This window comes from Agelaius phoeniceus, chromosome 9 (assembly GCF_051311805.1).
Source record: "Agelaius phoeniceus isolate bAgePho1 chromosome 9, bAgePho1.hap1, whole genome shotgun sequence".
In the NCBI taxonomy this organism is placed as follows: domain Eukaryota; kingdom Metazoa; phylum Chordata; class Aves; order Passeriformes; family Icteridae; genus Agelaius; species Agelaius phoeniceus.
In genome coordinates, this window is record NC_135273.1 from 24248882 (window position 1) to 24268727 (window position 19846).

The 19846-nt window shown below is 44.1% G+C and overlaps 2 protein-coding genes across 2 annotated transcripts in view; one reads left to right on the top strand and one right to left on the bottom strand.

Annotated features, from left to right (window-relative positions):
- Window positions 1-5900, top strand: part of LOC129123342 (L-threonine ammonia-lyase-like) — a 32009-nt gene extending 26109 nt beyond the window's left edge. The window contains exon 12 of the mRNA XM_054637637.2: window positions 3156-5900. Coding sequence (XP_054493612.2) covers window positions 3156-3254 — 99 coding nt within the window. The 3' untranslated portion in view covers window positions 3255-5900. The remainder of the gene's footprint in view (window positions 1-3155) is intronic.
- Window positions 5901-10644: 4744 nt separating this feature from the next.
- TMEM254 (transmembrane protein 254) lies at window positions 10645-17376 on the bottom strand. Its single transcript, XM_054637377.2, has 4 exons — window positions 17193-17376; window positions 15571-15674; window positions 14326-14385; window positions 10645-12197 (listed from the first exon to the last, which is right to left on the bottom strand). Exons 1-4 carry the CDS (start codon window positions 17295-17297, stop codon window positions 12077-12079), a joined length of 390 nt encoding a protein of 129 aa, XP_054493352.1. The 5' UTR covers window positions 17298-17376; the 3' UTR covers window positions 10645-12076.
- Between the last annotated feature and the right edge of the window lie 2470 nt (window positions 17377-19846).

Below are 19846 nucleotides of genomic sequence, written 5' to 3' on the forward strand. Positions count from 1 at the left end.
TTTAAAATCTAGGAAAATATGATCTAAAAGGTGAAATGCCTCCCCTATGAGATCTTGCAGTTAAAAAGGAGTAGAGGTGTCCACCCTATTCAGCACAGAACTTTGCAAATTTCTTCCTTTTGCAAAGTTATTAAATTTCCTCTCTTTGAAGTCAGTGTAATTCCAAAGAGTATTTGGATTTATGCATCTGGATTTTGGTGCTCTACAGCAATAACTTGTCATATTTTTTTCCTTTAATTTTTTTTAGCTTTTGTCCTGCTTCCTCACTAATTTCCAGTCTTTAAATAAACCCCACAAGCCATCAGTACTCAGTGAAATCTCTTCTGTCTTTAATTTTAACCTGTAGGCCTGCTGTGAAAAAAAAACTTACAGGCTGAATAAACCCTTTACCTGAAATTTATCTTTACCTGTCACAGGGAATGGAACTTAAATGCAGTAAAAGGTCAATCTGTCTGGTTTTTTTGATGGTCTTGCTGGATCAGACAATTATTTAATTAATTAATTAATCCAGCAAAGATATTATATGTAGGAGAGACATTCATAAAATGCACTCTGTTATTGATGGTTTTGTGGGGTTTTTGATACACAGAAAAGAAAGGTGTGCTGTGCACAGCTGGCCCTGCTGCCAACAAGAGCTCTGCAGGTTCAAAAATCCCATGTATAGTTCTGAGGGTTTATCAGTATGAAATAAGTTTAAGGTAAATTTTCTTCTAGTTGTCATAAGTTACCTTATCTGGTGTACAAGAAAGATCAGGCAATAGGTTTTGTCATTTATTCTTAAATAAGACCATTTTGGGGCACTTACTCTTAGGTCATTGATAGCTATGCAACCTCCTATAGGTATTGGGGTGCTTCTGCATCTCATATAAAATATAACCTCATCAACTCCCTGTGAATGTGAGGGTTGCTCTGTTGGACACTTGTGTAAATTATGTGTCCCAGGCAAAGCAAGCAAGAGAGCAAGTTTGTGAAAGTATAACTGCAGTGTAAATTGGGTTAATCTAAGCAAGAAAGTAAATTACTGCCTTCCTTGCTGCTGAGATCTGGAGCTGCCCCTAGGTGTTGTGTGATTCTCTCTTCACTCCTGCTGGGACCAAATGTTCTCTATTCCTTTCTTTGACAACTGTGAAAAATCAGGTGAATTTCTGGGGTTGTTTTTTATCACTGCTGTTACTATTGGTTCTTTTATGATACACTGCAGCACAGTATCTCCCTTATCAGCTGCTGCTTGTGGTGCATGCTTAGAACAAAATGACAGTGTTTATCCAACCTGCTCACAAGCTCTCTGGCTCCAGTCTACTGAGGTCTGCCTGGTTTCCATCATGAGCAGAAAGGAAAGGGCAGAGAGGATAATTAGCCATAAATCAAAATGCTTCCCCATGCTTGCTCCCAGGGCAGAGCCACAGCTTGCTACCAAGCATTCAAGGCTGAATCTCTCACATGCAGACTGGTTCCAGGAGCAGCAATTGATTTGCTCAGGACAAAACAGGCATGATTACTCTGGGAGAGGAAGAATCTTGCTTTTTTAATTACAGACTCCATGTGAGATGTGTGTGTCCCATTGAAGATATGATTGCAAAGCTTTGGGGATTTTACACGAACCAGGGAATGGACAATGGGTGTTGGGTACATTGGCACTCTCAGATACTTTTCCCAATCATTGTGTTCTCTCCCCTTTCCTCATTATTTCTTGTCCTCTATGACTGTCCTTCTCTTGAGATTAAATCCCACTTTTTTGAAGAAAAAATAAATTAGCATGTAATTTGCATTCCAAAGAACCAAACAAATAGAACTATGTGTAGCACAAGAGGTGAAGAATTACAAGACCAGATCAGAATTGTGGCTTATTTCAGGATGGATATTTGAGAAGCTGTAGCCAGTTTTCTAATTAAGTGTGCTATGGCTATTTAGGTTAACTTGGAGTGTTAGTGTTTTATATTTTCATTCAACAGTTTTACTAAAGGCTTATTGTTATTTTAAGACAGCTCCAGAAAACATGAATTCTAAGTTCTTATTTAGAAATGTCCTTGCAAACAAATTAGAGTATTTCTTTGACTTGTATTCTAAAAGGGATGCAGCTCTGATAGAAGCATTTTGACAGGGGATGTCTGGAGCAGCCCACCACCAGGTTATCATGGCTCCTTGTTTCTCTGCTCTCTGTAGATTTGCTGCTGCAATGAACTCTCTGCAGCTGCACCGTGACTCATCTTGGGTCCTTTCCTTGCTAGATTTCCACGTTTCTGTGAGGTCTTTTCCCCATGTAGCACTTTCAACATCAGTGATTATTCCAGCAGGACTATCAGTAATGGAAGTTAGGAGTCTCAAATTGTGAAATATAATTTTCCTTCTGTGCCTTTACTTTGGTGCCTCATCTTTGCTAGTGCCCAGGCTTTCAAGAGATGGGCCAGAGATGTGAGTAGGCAAAAAAGAGAGATGAAAAAATGCCATTCAAGTTATTATTTCTAATGTCTACATGATAGGATTTCACTAGTACCTTTGGAGGCAAGTGAAGAATTAAAAAAAACCTCTCAAGATTGATTTTGCCCAAGTTGTTTTATTTAGCAGAAGAACAACCATAAAATAAAACTAGAAGTGATGCAATAAGCAAACAAAAAACAGCATGAAGCAAGAAGGTATGTGAGAAGTGAAACCAGTCAAAATACTGCAGGGATGATAAAGAACTGGGGGATAACTCCATGACAGACAAGAGAAGGAGAATACAAAAAGCTTGAAGGATGGAACAAACACTTGCCAGAAATACAGAAATGTGATGAGGTAAGAGTCAGAGGTGGGTGAGGTGGCAGCAATGCCACGCACAGGGAAAGGACAAGAGAAGCTGCTAACAGATGTCTTCAGGGAGGCCAAGAGCAGAGAGGTACCTTGCCCAACAGCCAGCAGAGGATCAGCCTGTCTTCTTTAAACTTTGAAGGCAATAAAGTAGGGTTTTGGAAGGTTTTATGGTCATGCAGATGGGCTGGAAGAGCCCCAGCTGTCTGCAATGTCAGTTCTCTTACCTGCATAGAGAGTGGATGTGAGGGCCAGAGTTTTTATTTTGAACTGATTGTTTTTTTGAGTGTACTTTAGGTTTAAGTTGGAAATGGCTTTGTCTGAGATTGCTGCCATGCCATCAGGAATGGTTCTAATTCTTTTTCCAGGTGATGTGCACTGTGGAGACCAGAGACAAGATGCACACAGCCCAGCTGAGGAATGCACTCCTGGAACGCTACCCCACAGCTGCCTGGACTGAGCGGTGACGGGCACAGTGCGGGGTGGGGGCACCAGGGCCTCTGCCAAGGACTCTGCAGAGCCCCTGCCTTGAGGCTTTCACAACAAATATTATCTTTCAAAGCTGAACAGTTAGCAAATAGCATCAGGATATTTATTTCCTGCTCAAAATGTAGTAAATGTCTTTGGGGAAAAAAAGGTTCAACTTGGAACTTTAGTTTAGCTAAGGGAAGCTCTTAGTCTCTGCTGGTGTTGGAATTCCTCAATTCATTATCAGCTGGCTGCCTGGATTTTAGCTAGTTTGTAGAACCCAATGATATTCCATACACAGGGAGAAGGCATTTCTCTTTACATCTGAATATAGACTTTGCAAAGGTCTTCTGATTTTGATGCCCATTGTTGAAGTAATGCAGCTCCTTCTGCTGGACTTAGCCATGTTACAAGTACAGAAATTTTCTGTTTCCAAGCCAGCAGTTTTCTGTTTGCTAAATCTGCTTCAGGAGGTGGGTGGGATTGAACATGAATATGTTCTGATCTTTGCTACCACATGAGGAAAGATTCTGCTAATAGAAGGTAATTTAAACACAGACAGAAAAACCCTTGGAAGATAAAAGCCAATATAATATTAATTTTTTTCCCAAGGGAAAATGATCCTATTTGCAAAATAAAATTCAAAAATATTTTGCAGAAATTGCAAAAAAGTATAGAGTATGATTAGAGCTCATAAACAGAACACAAATATATTTCTTCCCTCTGCTTTTGGAGAATCAGTATAAAAAGGGGTCTCGCTACCAATGTGAATTTTGTAAATAGCATTCCACTGATTATCTTAGTCTGTCTAAAACAGGCTCTATCCATCTCACCCAACAGATTGAGTACACTGTCAATAGTGACATATATTTAAAGACCACATGTTAATAGCCAAAGGCAGTCCTGGGAGAAGAGGAAGCCTAAGTCTTAGGCACATGGCTAATGCAATTAACAAAGAACACATTGACCTAAATACCATTTTTATCACTACAGGCAGAGACCAACTAATAATATAACAGAGTGGGATGGCAAGAAATGTAAGAGGAGTTCAGGCCCTCTTCTGAATGTGCACACAACACAGTTGTGCCTTTTCATTTGGGCAGAATTTAACTTCAGCTCTGGAAGACCTTACAGGTCCTTCCAGTATCTGAAGAGGGCCCCCAGGAAAGCTGTATGGGACAAGGGGCAAAGGCTTTAAAGAGGGCAGATTTATATTAGGAATTAAGGAGAAATGCTTTACTGTGAGGGTGGTGAGGCTCTGGCATAGGTTGCCCAGAAAAGTTATGGATGCCCCATCCCTGGAATGATTCAAGGCCATGTTGGCTGGTGCTTTGAGCAGTCTGGTGAACAGAACTCCATGAGAGGGAGGTTGGAACTGAATGGTCTTTGAGGTCCCTTCCAACCCAAACCATTCTGTGGTTCCATGATCCATCTCTCCCTGTAGCTTATACAGGCAAGAAGGGATGAGAAGGGCAGCATTGTGACTGTCTCTGCAGTAGAGATTTCTGAGAAATAATCTGTTTTCTCCTTCTTGTTGTAGTTCACAAAGGAGCAGGACCACAGAGTCTGACAAATGGTGGACAAAAAATAGAAGTTTACAGGTTTGTTCTGGTTTTGGAAGAACCATATTGGTTTGCACATGGAACTAAAAATTATTGATGACCCAGTGGTTAGTTTTGTTCCCTTCTTGCCATCCAGAATGATGGGTATAGGCCTTGGTCCTGTAAATCACAGCTGTGTCTTTTCAGACACAGCTCCTTTCTCCACTGTCAAGAGAGTTTAAAATTCTGTATGGAAGTAGATTACAGAGTCTATATTACATACTTGCTGCTTCCATTGGAATGAGAAATGAACCACATCATCAAAGAGCAGATTTAGGGATGAAAACCCACTATTGGTAAGGGTCTAACTACCCTCTCATGTGTTTTGGCAAAAATCTCAGGAAATGTTGAGGATGTCTCAGGGATGTCTCATGAGAAGAAAATGGAGCTTTATAACCCAAGTTCTCAGTAGTGGCCAACAGGTTCTGCTGTCTGGGTATTTGGTTTAAAATTTTGGATTATCCTGGACTTTGTTGTTTTAGAAGCTCAGAGCATTAACAACTTCTTTCCTAACCAGTGGGAGCTGCAGTTAGCAAGTCTTCACAAACCTGGGGCAAGAAGATGTAGCAGATAGCGCAACCAAAAATCAATGCACTTGAAATCAGTACATGATTTTGGAAATAGGTTTGGGGTGGGGGGAAGGAAGGTGATGTCCAGAAGGTGCTTAAAATGTCAAACATGATATTTGCTGTTTGGTTTTCTTTTTACTGTTTTAAGTATAAATATAGTTTCAAGTGTAAATCACTTTTCAGTAATAAACACTTTATATGTGAATATAATAATATCAGAGGTGATTTACATTCTATATTGCTTTCATTGAAGTCTCATTGGCTTAAAAGACAAAATTAAGATCTTCCAAGGGGGGGAAAAAAACCTCAAAATGAGACATTTAAATGAATGTATGCTTGGAAAGAATAATTAAATACCTGTGCTGCTAACCTTTTCCTTTTTGAATTATGAAATATAATAAGATCTATGGCATTTCAAAGATTTAATAATGTGGTTTTGAATGTTTTATTTAAAGAAGTATTTTTATATAGAGTGTTCTTATGTACCTTGAAAAATAACTTTAATGATTATTTAAAATTTCACTAATGCTTAAATGAGCAAAATATAAATCTAAGCATTGTATTTATTTGAAAAACAATTAAAATTCTGCTACACCACCTCAGCAATGAAAGATTTGTCATTTTCTCATGTGATAGCCTCACTTTATGAAATCAGAGTTAATATTTTTCTTTTATCTGTCATAGACATTGGCTCAAAACCCACATCATCCATGTGAGGGGGGAGCTCTGAGCTGGCAGGGAGGAGAGAGCAGCTGGGCAGGATGGCTGCTCTGGCCCTGTGTGGTGGCAGGGAAGGCTCCTGGCTGCTCCCCAGCCTGGTGGGAGTGAGCATGGGCTGTCCTCAGTCCAGCATGGGCTGTCCTCAGTCCAGCATGGGCCGTCCTCAGTCCAGCATGGGCTGTCCTCAGTCCAGCATGGGCCGTCCTCAGTCCAGCATGGGCTGTCCTCAGTCCAGCATGGGCCCTCCTCAGTCCAGCATGGGCCCTCCTCAGTCCAGCATGGGCCCTGCTCAGTCCAGCATGGGCTGTCCTCAGTCCAACATGGGCCCTCCTCAGTCCAGCATGGGCCCTCCTCAGTCCAGCATGGACCTTGCTCAGTCCAGCATGGGCCCTGCTCAGTCCAGCCCAGCCCCTGCTCACTCCAGTATGGTCCCTGCTCATTCCAGCATGGGCCCTGCTCAGTCCAGCATGGGCCCTGCTCAGTCCAGCATGGGCCCTGCTCAGTCCAGCATGGGCCCTGCTCAGTCCAGCATGGGCCCTCCTCAGTCCAGCATGGGCCCTCCTCAGTCCAGCATGGGCCCTGCTCAGTCCAGCATGGGCCCTCCTCAGTCCAGCATGGGCCCTCCTCAGTCCTGCTCAGTGGCACAGATGGAGGTGCAGTTCCTGGGCCTGGCTGTGCTCCTGGGCAATGGGGAGGGTGTGGGTGCAGAGTGTCCTGGGCTCTGCTCAGGTGGGTCCATGGGACCAGCTGAATCAACTCTCTGGGATTCTCACTCTAGTCATCACCAGCTTTGGGGAACCTGTCCTTCTCTTCCAGGGTGCCACTGGCTAAAATGCACAGTCCTGTCTCCAGAGGCACAAGATGCCTTGACCCAGGTAGGTCCACTGGAGCTGAGCCACTTTGGGAGCTGTCCTAGGCACACACTGCTTGTCAGGGGCACAGCACAACTTCTTCCCAGGACTATTGCAAACAAGGTGCATCTTAAATTGAAACAAAATCTCTTCCCACACTAATTCCTTAATTTTTTCAACCAGGTCCTGTTAACTGGGGATTAGCATCTAAATCCCTCCCAGTACATGTTTTTGCATCAGGAGCAGTTTATCTTCCCATGCAGGTGGCATGTCCTCATAGGCAGCACCTTGCCTTCTGGCCTGCAGCTTTTGGGAGATTGACAAACTCCCCATCCTACAACACAGTAAGTGAATTTGACATGTAATTGTTTAACTTTTGCTAGACCCAAACATAGGTACGTGGTTTATTGAATGGAAAAGTAAACTGCAACACTCTGGGCTGTAATTCCTGACAGTCATCTATTGGATGGATTTTGTTCTCCTGTCACTTTCTCTGCAGTTTGTTTAACTGCAAGCATTCTGCCATGTATAGAGTGTTGAAGTTTTTAGAGTTTTTTCTGTTACAAATCTTTGCATTCATGTGCTCCCAAACTTTTGCTACATCTCAGAGGAGGAGGAATCCTTCAGTACATTGTGCGCTCCTGAGCTGATGAATTTCCCATTGTTCAAAAGCACTTATTTATTTTTTAAAGCTGCAGCAAAAACTGGTGGCAGTATTTGGAAAATACTCTAATCAAATATGGATGTTGTGAAGTATGTCAGTAATGATCAACATCCCATACAGCTAAGCCCATACAGCCTGTCAGTCAAAAGAAAGCAGGAGTCCTTAAGGACACAGCCAGATGAGTCACATCTGAGTGCACCCACACAAAGGATACAGGAGGCTTGTCCTGTGCTGCTGATGTCTGAAAGCTCCTCTAAATGCAGGCCCTCTGATCTACTTCTGGTTTACTTGCCTGGGGGGCCGGGGGGTTTGCCAGGGCAGATTGCAACTGTGAAAATCCCTATCCTTCACACTTTTTAAATTTTGGAGAAGGACGTGGTTTTCCTTTTGATAAGAGGCCTAGAGTGTCTTTAGGACATTTTAAATTGTGTAATTGCTAAACTTAGTAAACTGGTCACCCTGTGTATTCCCACAAGGGGCACCTGTGTGGTTTTCCTTTGTGAAAATGGTCTCAAAGAATGTTGATAAATGATACAATAATGTTCCTTACACCTCTTTCCTCCTCTCCCCTCCTCCTTCCCCTCATGCATGTGCTGTAGGTATGTTTGGAGTTGCAGGGACTGTGTAAGGTCTAGCACAGTACATGGATTGTGCCGTATTATTACTGCATTTCTGAAAAGCAGGAGGAAAGGGAGTACTGAGGGATTTTGTTTCTTTTGCTTTCAACAAGCTATGGTAATTTCTTGAGCTGTTGATGTAGCTCTTGCATAAAGAGACTGTACCAGAATGCTCACAAATATCAGACTGTGGGACTTGCCTATAGTGGTCTAATTCACCATGGCAGTGACCAAGGAGGCCATTCCCCCAGCTTCAGCAGGCTCTGCTGCTCTGCAGGGGACCCAGCCCCAGCACAAATTAAATGTCCCTAATTAACCAGCACTTGGGTATTTCCAAAGTCTGGCTCAGTCAGCTCCTGTTGTGTTTACAAAAATCTAGGTCTGCATGAAAAAGAGGCAAAGCAAGATAACATATTGAGATTGTGAGAAAAGTTTTTCATCATTCCCTCACAAAAATGAGCTACAGCCCTGAAAGCTTTAGAAGTAGTTCTTGAAAATGGGTGGGAGACCTCTCACTGCTTCTGTCCAGGCTCTACAGTGTTTCTGAGCTGATGCTGCATGTCCTGATCTACACAGCCAGGTCTCCTCAACAGAGCTTGATTTGAGCAGTGATTTGCCAAACGTGCCGATCTGGATAGCCTGACTTTGAGTAAATTACACTCATTTCCATATATTATGATTTAAAGGTGAAAATGGATCGGGGTGCTTTATTTGTTTTCTTCTGCAACGAAGCTACCAAGCAATCACAGCATAAAAGTGCTGTTTTAAGTGAGGTGGTTCTGACTTGTATGAAATTATTCGTTTTGATCACCAGTGTAGGCTGAATAAATAATGAATGGGGGTGGTTTTTAGTATGTCTAGAAAAAACAGGCACGGTTGCTTTTTAAATTTTCTTGGCATCTACTTTACATTGTTAATATAATGCATACACAGTCTTGCACTTAGCTTTCATAGCAAGGGTTGGTTTTTTTCTTCTTTCCAATTTGAAACGGATGTCTAAACAGTATTTATTTTTCAGTGTTGTGACCAGCCAAATTGGCAGAAATATCCATCCTGAAAAACCTTTATTAATGTCATCTTAGCTTTCCTGGTGATTTACCTTCTTATTTAGTGGTCTTTTCCAACAGTAAAAGCTCTTCTGTATGTTTCATTGGGGTTTCCTTTCAATGGGAAGCAATATTTTGAAATACTTTGTTACAGTGAATTAGTTAATTTGCAAGCAGGGTGGGTTGGGTGCCGATGGAGGTGGTTTGACACCTAGCCCAGCCCTTGGGAACACAGGCTGCACTTGTGTTGCTCTGCCCTTCTCTTGTGGAAAGGACATTTTCATTGCAGTGGAGAGTTGCTCTAAGTGATTAAGAGTAATCCTTTATTACTAGGACTAGACTGGAGAAATGCTTATGCCTGGTATAACCAGCAGCATTTCCAGAAAGCCTGACAAAGCCAAGAATGTGTCTTTGTGAGCAGAGTGAGGTGCTGACCTGTATTCATGCTCCTACTGGCTTTTAAAAATAATTTTGTAACATATTAAGGGTATATTTATCTCACTGTGCTGTTCAGGGCACTATAAACACTTACTCAGAAACGATATCTCAATATTATTTTCAGTCTTGTCATGCTGTGGGTTTGTTCCTTTCCTTAAGGCCAGTCAGCATTACCTACCCCAGGCTCCTCAGGTTTGCAGTTGGGATCGCATTGTGAAGCCTCCAAAACTTCAGCAAACAAGCATCTGTGCTGTTTACAGCTCTGACAGAGGCTGACAGCAAACACTGGTTGGTTTCTTGTTTGGGTTTTTATGTTTGGGGGTGTTTTGTTTTTTTTAAAAGAAATGTTAAAACTGAACTGCTCTGAAGCAAAGGCTGGGGAGAGGAAGTGTCTGAAGGTGGATGAATACCTGGGAGTTGCATTTCTAGAATCCTTTGTAAGCAATGCCCACCAACCTCCATGGAGAAAGCTGCTGAAAATTGTCATGCTAAACAAAAATCCCAGAGAGGCTTCAAAAAAACTTAGCCAATTTTTTATCTAAGGCAGTACATATTATTTTCTACTGTAGCGTCCTTGGGCTGCACTGAGGAAGCTTTGGCACTGCCTGTCTAATTAGAGGGAGTCTGACAGGATGTGGTTAACTTCTCAGAGCTGTGATTTGCCTGTAGCCACTCAGAGCCCAGTGGAAAGGGCTGGGACTGAGCCTGAGCAGTGCCTGGAGTGCAGCCTGGCCTGGGAGGGGAAGGCAGTGTAGTATCAGTGATGGGAATTACTCTGGAAAGCTGATTCTGCATGTTCTAATATGAAACACTGATATGGGTGTCAAGAAGGTGTCTATGTATTTTGTATGGCATTTTATTTCTAGGATGTATTAAAAACAACTTATTCACTTTTTTAACATCTTTATTCCAGGATCACAGACTAAGACAAAAGGTTACACAGTAAAACATAGCTCAGGCTCTTGACATTCCTGTTGGATTTCTAGTCACTAAATGAGTTTCTACTTCTCTATAAAATATTTAAGTTAAACAGTTTGCCATTAGACAACAACAACAACAACACCCAAAAGACAAACAAACCACCATTTCAAACCCTTCTGTTCTCTACGCTTTTAGTACCCACTGAAAGCAAAAACTTTATGTATCTGTGCTTGAATAAGGCTTCCCACATCGAAGTGCTACAGCCTCTAGGTACTGCACAAAGTTACTTGTTAGCACCTTGTGGAGCTCTTGGAGGGTAAAGAACAACCTTTTTTTACTCCCTCTTCCAGAACAGTATCATGGCAAATGGCATGGTAAAACTTCTCCCCACACCAGAGTTAGTACTTTAAATAGTTATTCCTTTTAAAAGTGCTGAAACTACACAGGCTAAATTCTTGTTCAAAGATTCAAAAGTAAAAGACAATCTGATGGAAGACTCACTACACATACAGGAAATACTCTTGAGATGTGCTTAGGATGGTCACTCAACCTTAGGTTTTAAAGGCCAGCATCTGGGAACCAGTGGTATATGTTTATTCACTGCCTATAATTTCATTGCCAAATATCAACTTTTCAGCTAGATTTTTGATCGATTTTTTTTTAATTTGGGTAATAAATCACTTCTCAAAAAAGCTGCCCTCAAAGCTACTTTATATGATAATAACTCATAACTTAAAATCTTCATTACAAAGATGAGGTCATGCTGCATGAATTTTAAGGCACTTGTATTAAACCAAGTTAAAGTGCTTCATGTATCCAAGCTCACTGTCCCTCAGCCTGAGCTGAGATCTGGTCTTTTCAATGTGCCTGCAGCAGTACAGTGGTCTGTCCTCTGTGGAACAAAGTTAGCAGACAAAACAAAGTGCAAAGAGCAGGCTTTAACAACAGTGTCAGTCCCATAGAGAAAATATAGGTAAATTTAAATCCTATTACAAAACAGGTGCAAGCTGCCTTGTGGCTGTCAATAACCCTCCCTGTTGCAGAAGGACAATTCTCCTCAAGAAAAGGTGATTTATCAACCACTGCTACCAGCTGTCAGTGACAGAGTACACATGTCAAAATCTGCAGAGGAGCAACTTTTGGCTTCTTGCATAACAAATAGGATTAAAATTTAGCAGTGCTAAGACTGAAAAGTTGATTTTCTAGTGAACTATCCACAGGGCCCTGTGAATTTTAATTGTGTTGCTTAGTAAGAGGAGAGTGGCTTGGGTAGAAGGGCACTGCATCATGCAGCAGGAATGTAATTTAGCTAATTACAGCACCTAGACATGTATGTGGGGTCTTTTCAGAAAAATGAGATTAGGTATGTGAGAGGTGACCTCTTGCATTGTCTTCTAGTACTGCTTCTTGTCTGCAGGCTTGTAAGATACCAGGAGACCGAAGGAAGCATATCCAAATAAAAGGGTCTGAACAAACCACTGAAACTGAACAGCTGGGTCAGTGATTCCTTTAGCTCTGTAACAAAAACACAAAATGTGTCAAAAAACTTATGCTCCTGCAGGCTGTACTGGTACTTAGAAAGTAAGGTTAGCTATCTCTACCCATCCTTGAGATTCAGACTGGACTAGAACATTTCAGTTCAGCACATTAGTTTCCATCTACTGAGAAATTTTTTGTGCTAACTAAACATACCAGTTCTTGTGGTTTTATAGGATTTTAAGCTATCTATTGAACAAAAGTTCTTTCAGACATTCTATGCATACAATTTCCTCAACAATATATAAATTACAATCTCCATCTGTCCTATTTGAAATGACTTATCCCAGAAGTTGGTGTGCAAAGAAGCAAGAAACTGGAGTAGCTTAATACTGATCTTAATACACAAGTCTGAATATAATTTCTTGCTGACTGTTAGTCAAAGGAGACTATGCTGGCAGAGCAGAGACCTGACAATGACTGTGTGATGGGGGATGGAGAAACACTGGTACCTGAGCTTGTGGCTAGACAAAGACAGGTAATAGGGCTGAAGGCACTTCACCTAATTTATGAAGAAGAGACCTTTCTATGTTAGTTAGTTTCAATATAACATACGTGACTTTTTCTGTATGTTACAGAAAATGTCATTTTCTCCTCCGTTGTTCTTGAGAAGTACTCCTACTGAAAGGAACAAGTATAAACACAACAGCAAACCCAAGGGGTTTCACATTTCCTGTAAACAATTCCATAGCTGTGGGTATTTTGTTTATAATCCCAGCTGCAGTGTTTTCAAATTAGTGCAAAACCTGGAGAACAAGGGCTTAGGAAGTTTACCTGTTGCTACAAGAAAAGCTTAATGAATAGACCATGTGCAGCAATACAGGCCAAGAGCCAATGACAGTACTACTGCTGATTAACAAATTTGTATCTGAGTCCTCACAGTGTTCTTTGTGCCTCCTTTGTGATGTTGCCAAGAAGACATAACTTCTACATAAGTAAAAATAAGTGGTGTTTGGTGCTCACAGAAGTACAATTGTTAGGTAATCTAAAGCAGCACTCCTGATGAGATGATGATGGGCAGCCCATCTCTGCTTTTTTTTTTAGTGGGTTTTAACACTAGTCTGTGAAACTTCATTAGTAAAATTAATTACAATACACTCCTTTCGTATGTTCACTGCTAGTCAAGTTTCCTCATAATTAAAAGAATTGCCTTAGGCCCAGATACACATTTATTTGCACACTCTGACTTAAAATGAGAGTCTGAAAAACAATTAATTTTTATTAACTCTCCTTCTGAAGGCAGAAATTATTCATCCATATTCTACTATCTTAAAAAAAAAACCAAAAACTCAAACAACTTATGCAGTGTTCCATGAAACAAAATCCTGTTGCTTCCAAGAGTTGTCACCTGAGAAGCCTGGGACAGACAGCAGTGAATGACCCAGATGAAGTGGGAACCCATCATGGCAAACAGACTGGCCTGACTCTGCAGAGCATGAGAACCCAATGAGTATCTACATTCTTCTGAACTACTGCAACCACAAGTGAATAGAAGGAGGATGTGTTTGGACAGCACTCCTTTCCAGGTATGTGGTTATCCTAACCTAAGACTCAGATGGCCTTGCTTGTATGGTCTGACTAGTTCCAGGATTTTATCCCAGGGACCTGCAGATGCAAGTAGATCTGAAAGAGTCCCCAAATGAAAGTGCCCAGCTGTGTTCCCACAATACAAGTGTGATTGTTCAAGTGTGTAATTAGCAGTATTGCAATCCTGATGGGGTAACATCTGATAAAACTCTAACACCTGAAGTTATCGGACTATTTCTACACTATCTATTTATTGTTCCCTCTGCCTCCTGAGCAGCAGTGTCACCCAGTGAACAGGGAGTTCAGAGGCTGACAGACAAGCTCTGGCAAACCTTGCTGCTGCCACTTCTGCAAGTTGCCAGCCCTTGGTTTTGCTGCCCTGCACAACAGTAACCACTGGGAGAAGTGGCAGCAACCAACTGTGGAGGACAGCAAATTATCACTGCAGCAAGTGTTTTACCAGCATCCTCTGAATTCACTGCTGCTGAGAGCCACCACCACCAGTCTGTAGCTTATGTTACTTGATTCAGAAATCCTTTGCAGAGAACCTGTGTTGGAGTGAGAGGAGGGAACAACTTACTGGCATAACTTAATACCGTAGAGGGCTTCCACTATGTGAATCAACCAGGATATCCAGAACCTGGTGGAAAGAAAACATGGTTTATGTTGCTGAAAATTAGGGAGAAGACTGTTGTATCAAAGATGCATTATGCAGAGAATATAAATCTGGAAGCACTGAAGCAACAACCTATTTTAACCTAGAAAGGAAGGGGTGTTTTTCATCTTGAAAAAACCCCACAAGTGTACACTTAAAAGGAACTGAAGCCCACTGAGAAAATCAGAGCAACTGTTCTGTGCAATAAGCCTTGACCTGCCATTTGAAGCATCCACTAGGCTTCCGAAATTTTCAGCCATCAGATTAAGCCAAAAAGCAAATACTTAGTGAAAGCAGTACAAGTTAATCTTAATTAAGCATGCAAAATCTATCCTTTTACTTACATAAGTATTTTTAGTGGTCCTAAGGAGCTACTTAAGTTTTTACAGCTTTAGTTCTATGAAAACAACTGTGTGTATAGATTCAGAACATATAATGTGACTTGATAAGCCACACTTGGCCTACAAATTTTTATCTAGATGCTTTTGTAGGAAAAAAAATATATAATATATTCAGTTAGGATCAATTAAATACCTTGCTAAAGCAAAAGATGCTCTGAGAAAAGATGAAGGTTCTACATGATACATAAAATAAACAAGAAAGCCCTACTGACTTGTGTCTTTACAGGAAGCCAGTGAGCTCAAGCAAATATTTTCTGGCTCTTTTGTTAATTACAGTAGCAAAAACTAAGTTTTGTAACCCAGCAAAACAGCACTATGCAGTTTGTTCAGCAGGTTATTTCTCATGTAGATCAGGAGAAGTGAGGATCAGGGTAGAAAATGTTCTTTAACTGAAGCTGTATAAAAAAGATTCCTAAAGAAAGAATTGGACTGCCGAGTAACAACTGAAGAAGAAAAAGACTTGCAGTAGATGGTACAAGTGTAACTTTGGACTCATAATTGTCATCAAAAGTAGTACCTTAACATTTTTCCCTTTCTTGTTAAACCATCAGTGATGCCAAATTCGAAGTTGAATTTTTAAACTATCAAACTGGTCTTAGCCTGTCTAGTCCTCTACATACTTATTACCCCACACCCTTAATTGTAATGAGCTTGAAAGAAGAGCTCTTTAAATCTAATTAACAACTGGGTTACAGGAAAGCTTGTTAATACAGACTAAGTACAGGAGTCAGAGAGAGGCAAAATAATTACACAGTCAAATATAACTTACCCGTAGCATACCCATTTGTGGTGGTGTTCCACTAAATAATTAAGGAAGGTACCAAATAATCCCAAGTAACTATAAGGTATAGTTGAAGGCCAAAGTGTTACCCACTGGAAAAAAAAAAAATAAAGTTATCTTACTTCAAGGTAGAAGTACTATCAATTTAACCTTCAAAATAGCTTTATTTTTGAGCCCCATGAGTTCAGAGCTCATTTATTCATAGTACTTAAGTTCTTTCACTCCATTAACCTTGTCCAAGGACCATATTCTTCCAGTAGCCTTTGAAAGATTCCAACTAGGAAATTTCTATTCCTTGACATACCAGATGCCAAGGGGATAAGTTTAAGGTTGCTGTCTGGGGACCAAGAGTGCATCTGCACATTAAGTGGTATTTAAGTTTGTAAGCTCATTACCTATTAGACATGGAAGATGCAAAACCTACATTGTCTTTGTCCTGAAGAAGTTAATCTGAGGCAAGTGACCTGAGGAGGCCAAACCATGAATACACTGTTTAGGAGGAATAACTATCTAAAACTAGGGGATCAATCTTTCTTCTTTCATTCCCTAAAAAAGAAAATGTCAGATTTTGGTTTATTTTTAACAGGGCACAGAAGAAAGCTGAGCAGGAATCCCAAGACCAGAGATGCAGAATTTCCTTCCTGGTTTCTTTCTCATGTCACAGAGCTGTCCACAGTGTTTAGCACTGTGCATGCTGATTTCCACAAGCCAGGAAGAGGAACAGGCAGTGAGGGATGAGCTTCGCACTTCAGAGGCCACTGGGGACCTAAGGTAAGTGCCAGGCCAAAGTTCACACTGCCTTACCTTGCTTCTGCTATATCAACACTGCAGTTTCTCACTATATGTAAATTTAGCTATGCCAAAGATTTAAAGCTCATTCTGTTTCTTGAAACAGCCTAAAAATTGTTTTGTGAGTGGCTTGACGTGCCTTGACTATAATTTTTACAGTGGTGGTTCCCAAGTTTAGAAAATCTGTGCAAACAGAAAGAAAATCGCAACGTGTGAAAGTCAAGGGACGACTTTCATAAACTTGCCAGATACATCAAAAAGCCATTAATATCCCTGCTCCAGTAATCCAAACTAACTTGGCTGAAGTCTGTTTTTGGAAATTAACACAACGTGGTGACTGAACTCTTGTGTTTTCCAACACCACCAGTTCGTACAGCCTGCGCCCAAAGCCCTCCCCTGCAAATGCACCTTAGGGAGTGACATGTCCCCCAGCTGTCCCGGAGCGGGCTGTGCTGATGCTCGGTGCCCCAGCTCCCAGTTCTGGCAATGCTGCAGCCCCTTTCCCGGGCACCTGCCCCTCAAGCCCTCGCTGCTGCCGCGCCCGGGATGCTCTGACGGGGCCCGGGACGCGCCCCCAGCGCCACGGCCTCGCTTCCCTGCGCAGACCAGCTGGTTTCTCCCTCCCTCTGGCCTTCCTCCATGGCTCTGTCCAGCCTCATCCCGCCTGGCCCAAGCAGCACCTCCAGTTTCCTTTTTCGCCCCGTTTATTTTAGGGAGCGGCGTTTCCGCGGACACGGGGACGGTGCAGGGAACCTGTTCCACGCACCCCGCGGTTTCTGACCCATCTCCCTCCCTCCCTCCCTCTCCGCGCCGCTCCTTACGCCGAGGACGACCATGCCGAAGATGATGGCGACCATCCAGATGAGCCGGGAGCGCTGGAAGTGGCAGCTGCCATCGCGGCCGCGCTCCGCCGCTGCCGCCGCCATGCCGCCGGGCCGCGCTGTGAGCGGAGGCCGCGCCGCCGCCGCTAAGGCCGGGCTGAGGGAGGCGGGGCCGGGGCGGGCCCGGCGGGCGGGGGCAGCGGCCTCGCCCAGCGCAGGGCGGGCACTGCCCTCGCGTCCGGGCGGGGAGCGGCCCGGCACCGATGTGTGGGACTGAGTGTCGCCTCCTGCCCTTGGCCTGTACAGGCCCAGGCTGGGGGCAGAGTGGCTGGGAAGTGGCCCAGCGGAGAAGGAGCGGGGGTGCTGCTCGGCACTGGCTGAGCACGAGCCAGCCGGGTGCCCGCTGGTCCGGGAAGGCCAATGCCACCCTGGCCTGGATCAGCAGTAGTGTGGCCAGCAGGACCAGGCAAGGGATCATCCCCCTGTACTTGGCACCAGTGAGGTCACACCTTCAGTGCTGTGTCCAGTTCCGGGCCACTCAGTTTGGGAAGGATTTTGAGCTGCTGGAATGAGTCCAGAGAAGGGCAGCCAGGTTGCTGAGGGGTCTAGAACACAAGCACTACAAGGAGCAGCTGAGGGAGCTGGGGTTGTTTAGCCTGGGGAAACCTTATGCCTTTGTACAACTGCCGGAAAGGAGGGTGTGCCGGGTGGGAATTGGTCCTTTGTCCCAGGCAGCCAGTGGCAGGACAAGAAGACATAGTCTAGAACCACACTAGGGCAGTTTGGGGTGATTAGACACCGAAACGGGCTGCCCAGGGTGGTGGTGGTGTCAGCGTCCCTGGAGGTGTTTAAGAAAAGACTGAATGTGGCACTCAGTGCCATGCTCTAGTTGACAAGGTGGTGTTTGCTCACAGATGAGGTCTTTTCCCACCTAATCGATTCTGCGATTCTGTACCGAACGCAGCATGGAACAGCACAGAAGCTGGAGTGAGCTTTTCAGCTTGACTCGTTGCTGCTTTCCTGCAGGGTTTGCCCAGGGGTGAGGAAATGCAAGAAACGGGACAATCGCAGCAGGTGCGGCCCGCGCTGCGCCCCCGGCTCCCGGGCAGCCCTGGCCCGGCCCGCGCCGCAGGGACCAGAGCGCCCTCCCGTGGCCGCGGGGCGGAGGCGGCTCCCGGCTGTCCCCGGTGGCCCGGAGCGCGCGGGACTGTCCGGGCACAGCGCGCTGTCCCTGCCGCAGCTCTCCCCGGAGCGCAGACTGCACCGGCGCTCGCTCCTGGGCGAAAATAAACAGCTATTGGCCTTCCCACCGCTGGGCACTTCAGTCGTTACCTAGAACACCACAGAGTGCCTTCCTTTTTGAAAACTGGCGATTCAAAGCGTATTAAGTCCAGCATTTTCTAACCTGTGCCCTTTTGGGAATGTGCCCTTGGGAAAGGTGCTTAGGGGTAGAAACGTTGAGGGGTGGGTTGGGCGGGTTTGTGCTTTCCTTTGAGCTTTGCTACTCGTTTGCTTGGCATGACTGACAGTGTAGAGACGCTGTAAAATGTTGGCTGTGCTCTTGTTTCTCCTTGCATGAAAGCTAAACACGCTGCTCCGTTAATTATGTGTTAATGACATACCTGTGCTTTCCCCGCCCCCCTTTTTTTCCTCCTTTTTTCTGGGATGTTCTTTGGCGATTACAAGAGAGTTTGGTAAAAAATCCTGCTGTGCTAAAACTGTTGCTGGGAATCCCCTCTACAAAACCCAGTGAGGCTGGCTATGTGAACTTAAACCTGATTCATAAATTTCCCTGTGTTGCTTTGCTGATGCAGGAGAGAAGAGTGTGTGGCCCCACTTACATCTTAGTATCTGGGAGAAATTTCTGAAATTAAACTTTTTGTGTGGTTTTTTTTTTTTTTCTCCCGGGTTTGTTCGGTATGCTTTGCTTTGGTTTGTTTTTTAGTAGCCCGTTTGTTAATTTCTTCCTCTTTAGAACATTCTACACAATTGCTTCTCCAAAGGTGGAGCTGAGCTCCTGATCCGGGCCGAGCTGTGTGGCAGGAGAGCCTGCGAATGGCTCGCACCAGGAGAGCCCACCGTGCCCGGCCCAGGGCCATCCCCGCGGTGCCAGCCAAAAGGCGGCCGGGGCTGCAGGGCTGCGCTCAGGGCAGGGCTGCGCTCAGGGCAGGGCTGCGCTCACTGCAGGGATGAGCTCAGGGCAGGGCTGCGCTCAGTGCAGGGCTGCGCTCAGGGCAGGGCTGCGCTCAGTGCAGGGATGCGCTCAGTGCAGGGCTGCGCTCAGTGCAGGGATGCGCTCAGTGCAGGGATGCGCTCAGTGCAGGGCTGCGCTCACTGCAGGGATGTGCTCACTGCAGGGATGGTGGTGGCTGCAGAGGGCGGTGGATGCACAGCAAAGGCACGGGCTGTCAATACCAGCCGCTGCTGCTGCATGTGCCTCTTTAGACTGGCCTGGGTGGCCAGGTGGGGTCAGACACCGTGTCCTGTCACCCGTACTGCCACACTCCAGTGAGGACCGCCCGCACCATGGGCAGAGGATAGGGAGCTGGCTTATTTTTGTTTCTCTGCTGCCAAAAATAATTGATATATCTTTTTATTAAGTGATATTCTTCCAGCTTCACGTGGGGCAGCAGCCCCCACTCGCTGCCAGCCCT

What these genes read in the sequence shown, in the direction of transcription:
- TMEM254 (XM_054637377.2), bottom strand. Translation starts at nt 17,297, where the DNA reads ATGGCGGCGGCAGCGGCGGAGCGCGGCCGCGATGGCAGCTGCCACTTC. An exon ending in TCGGCATGGTCGTCCTCGGC is followed by an intron (nt 15,675 to 17,192) that starts GTAAGGAGCGGC and finishes TTTTTTTTCCAG; the next exon opens with TGGGTAACACTTTGGCCTTC. An exon ending in CACAAATGGGTATGCTACGG is followed by an intron (nt 14,386 to 15,570) that starts GTAAGTTATATT and finishes TCTTTCCACCAG; the next exon opens with GTTCTGGATATCCTGGTTGA.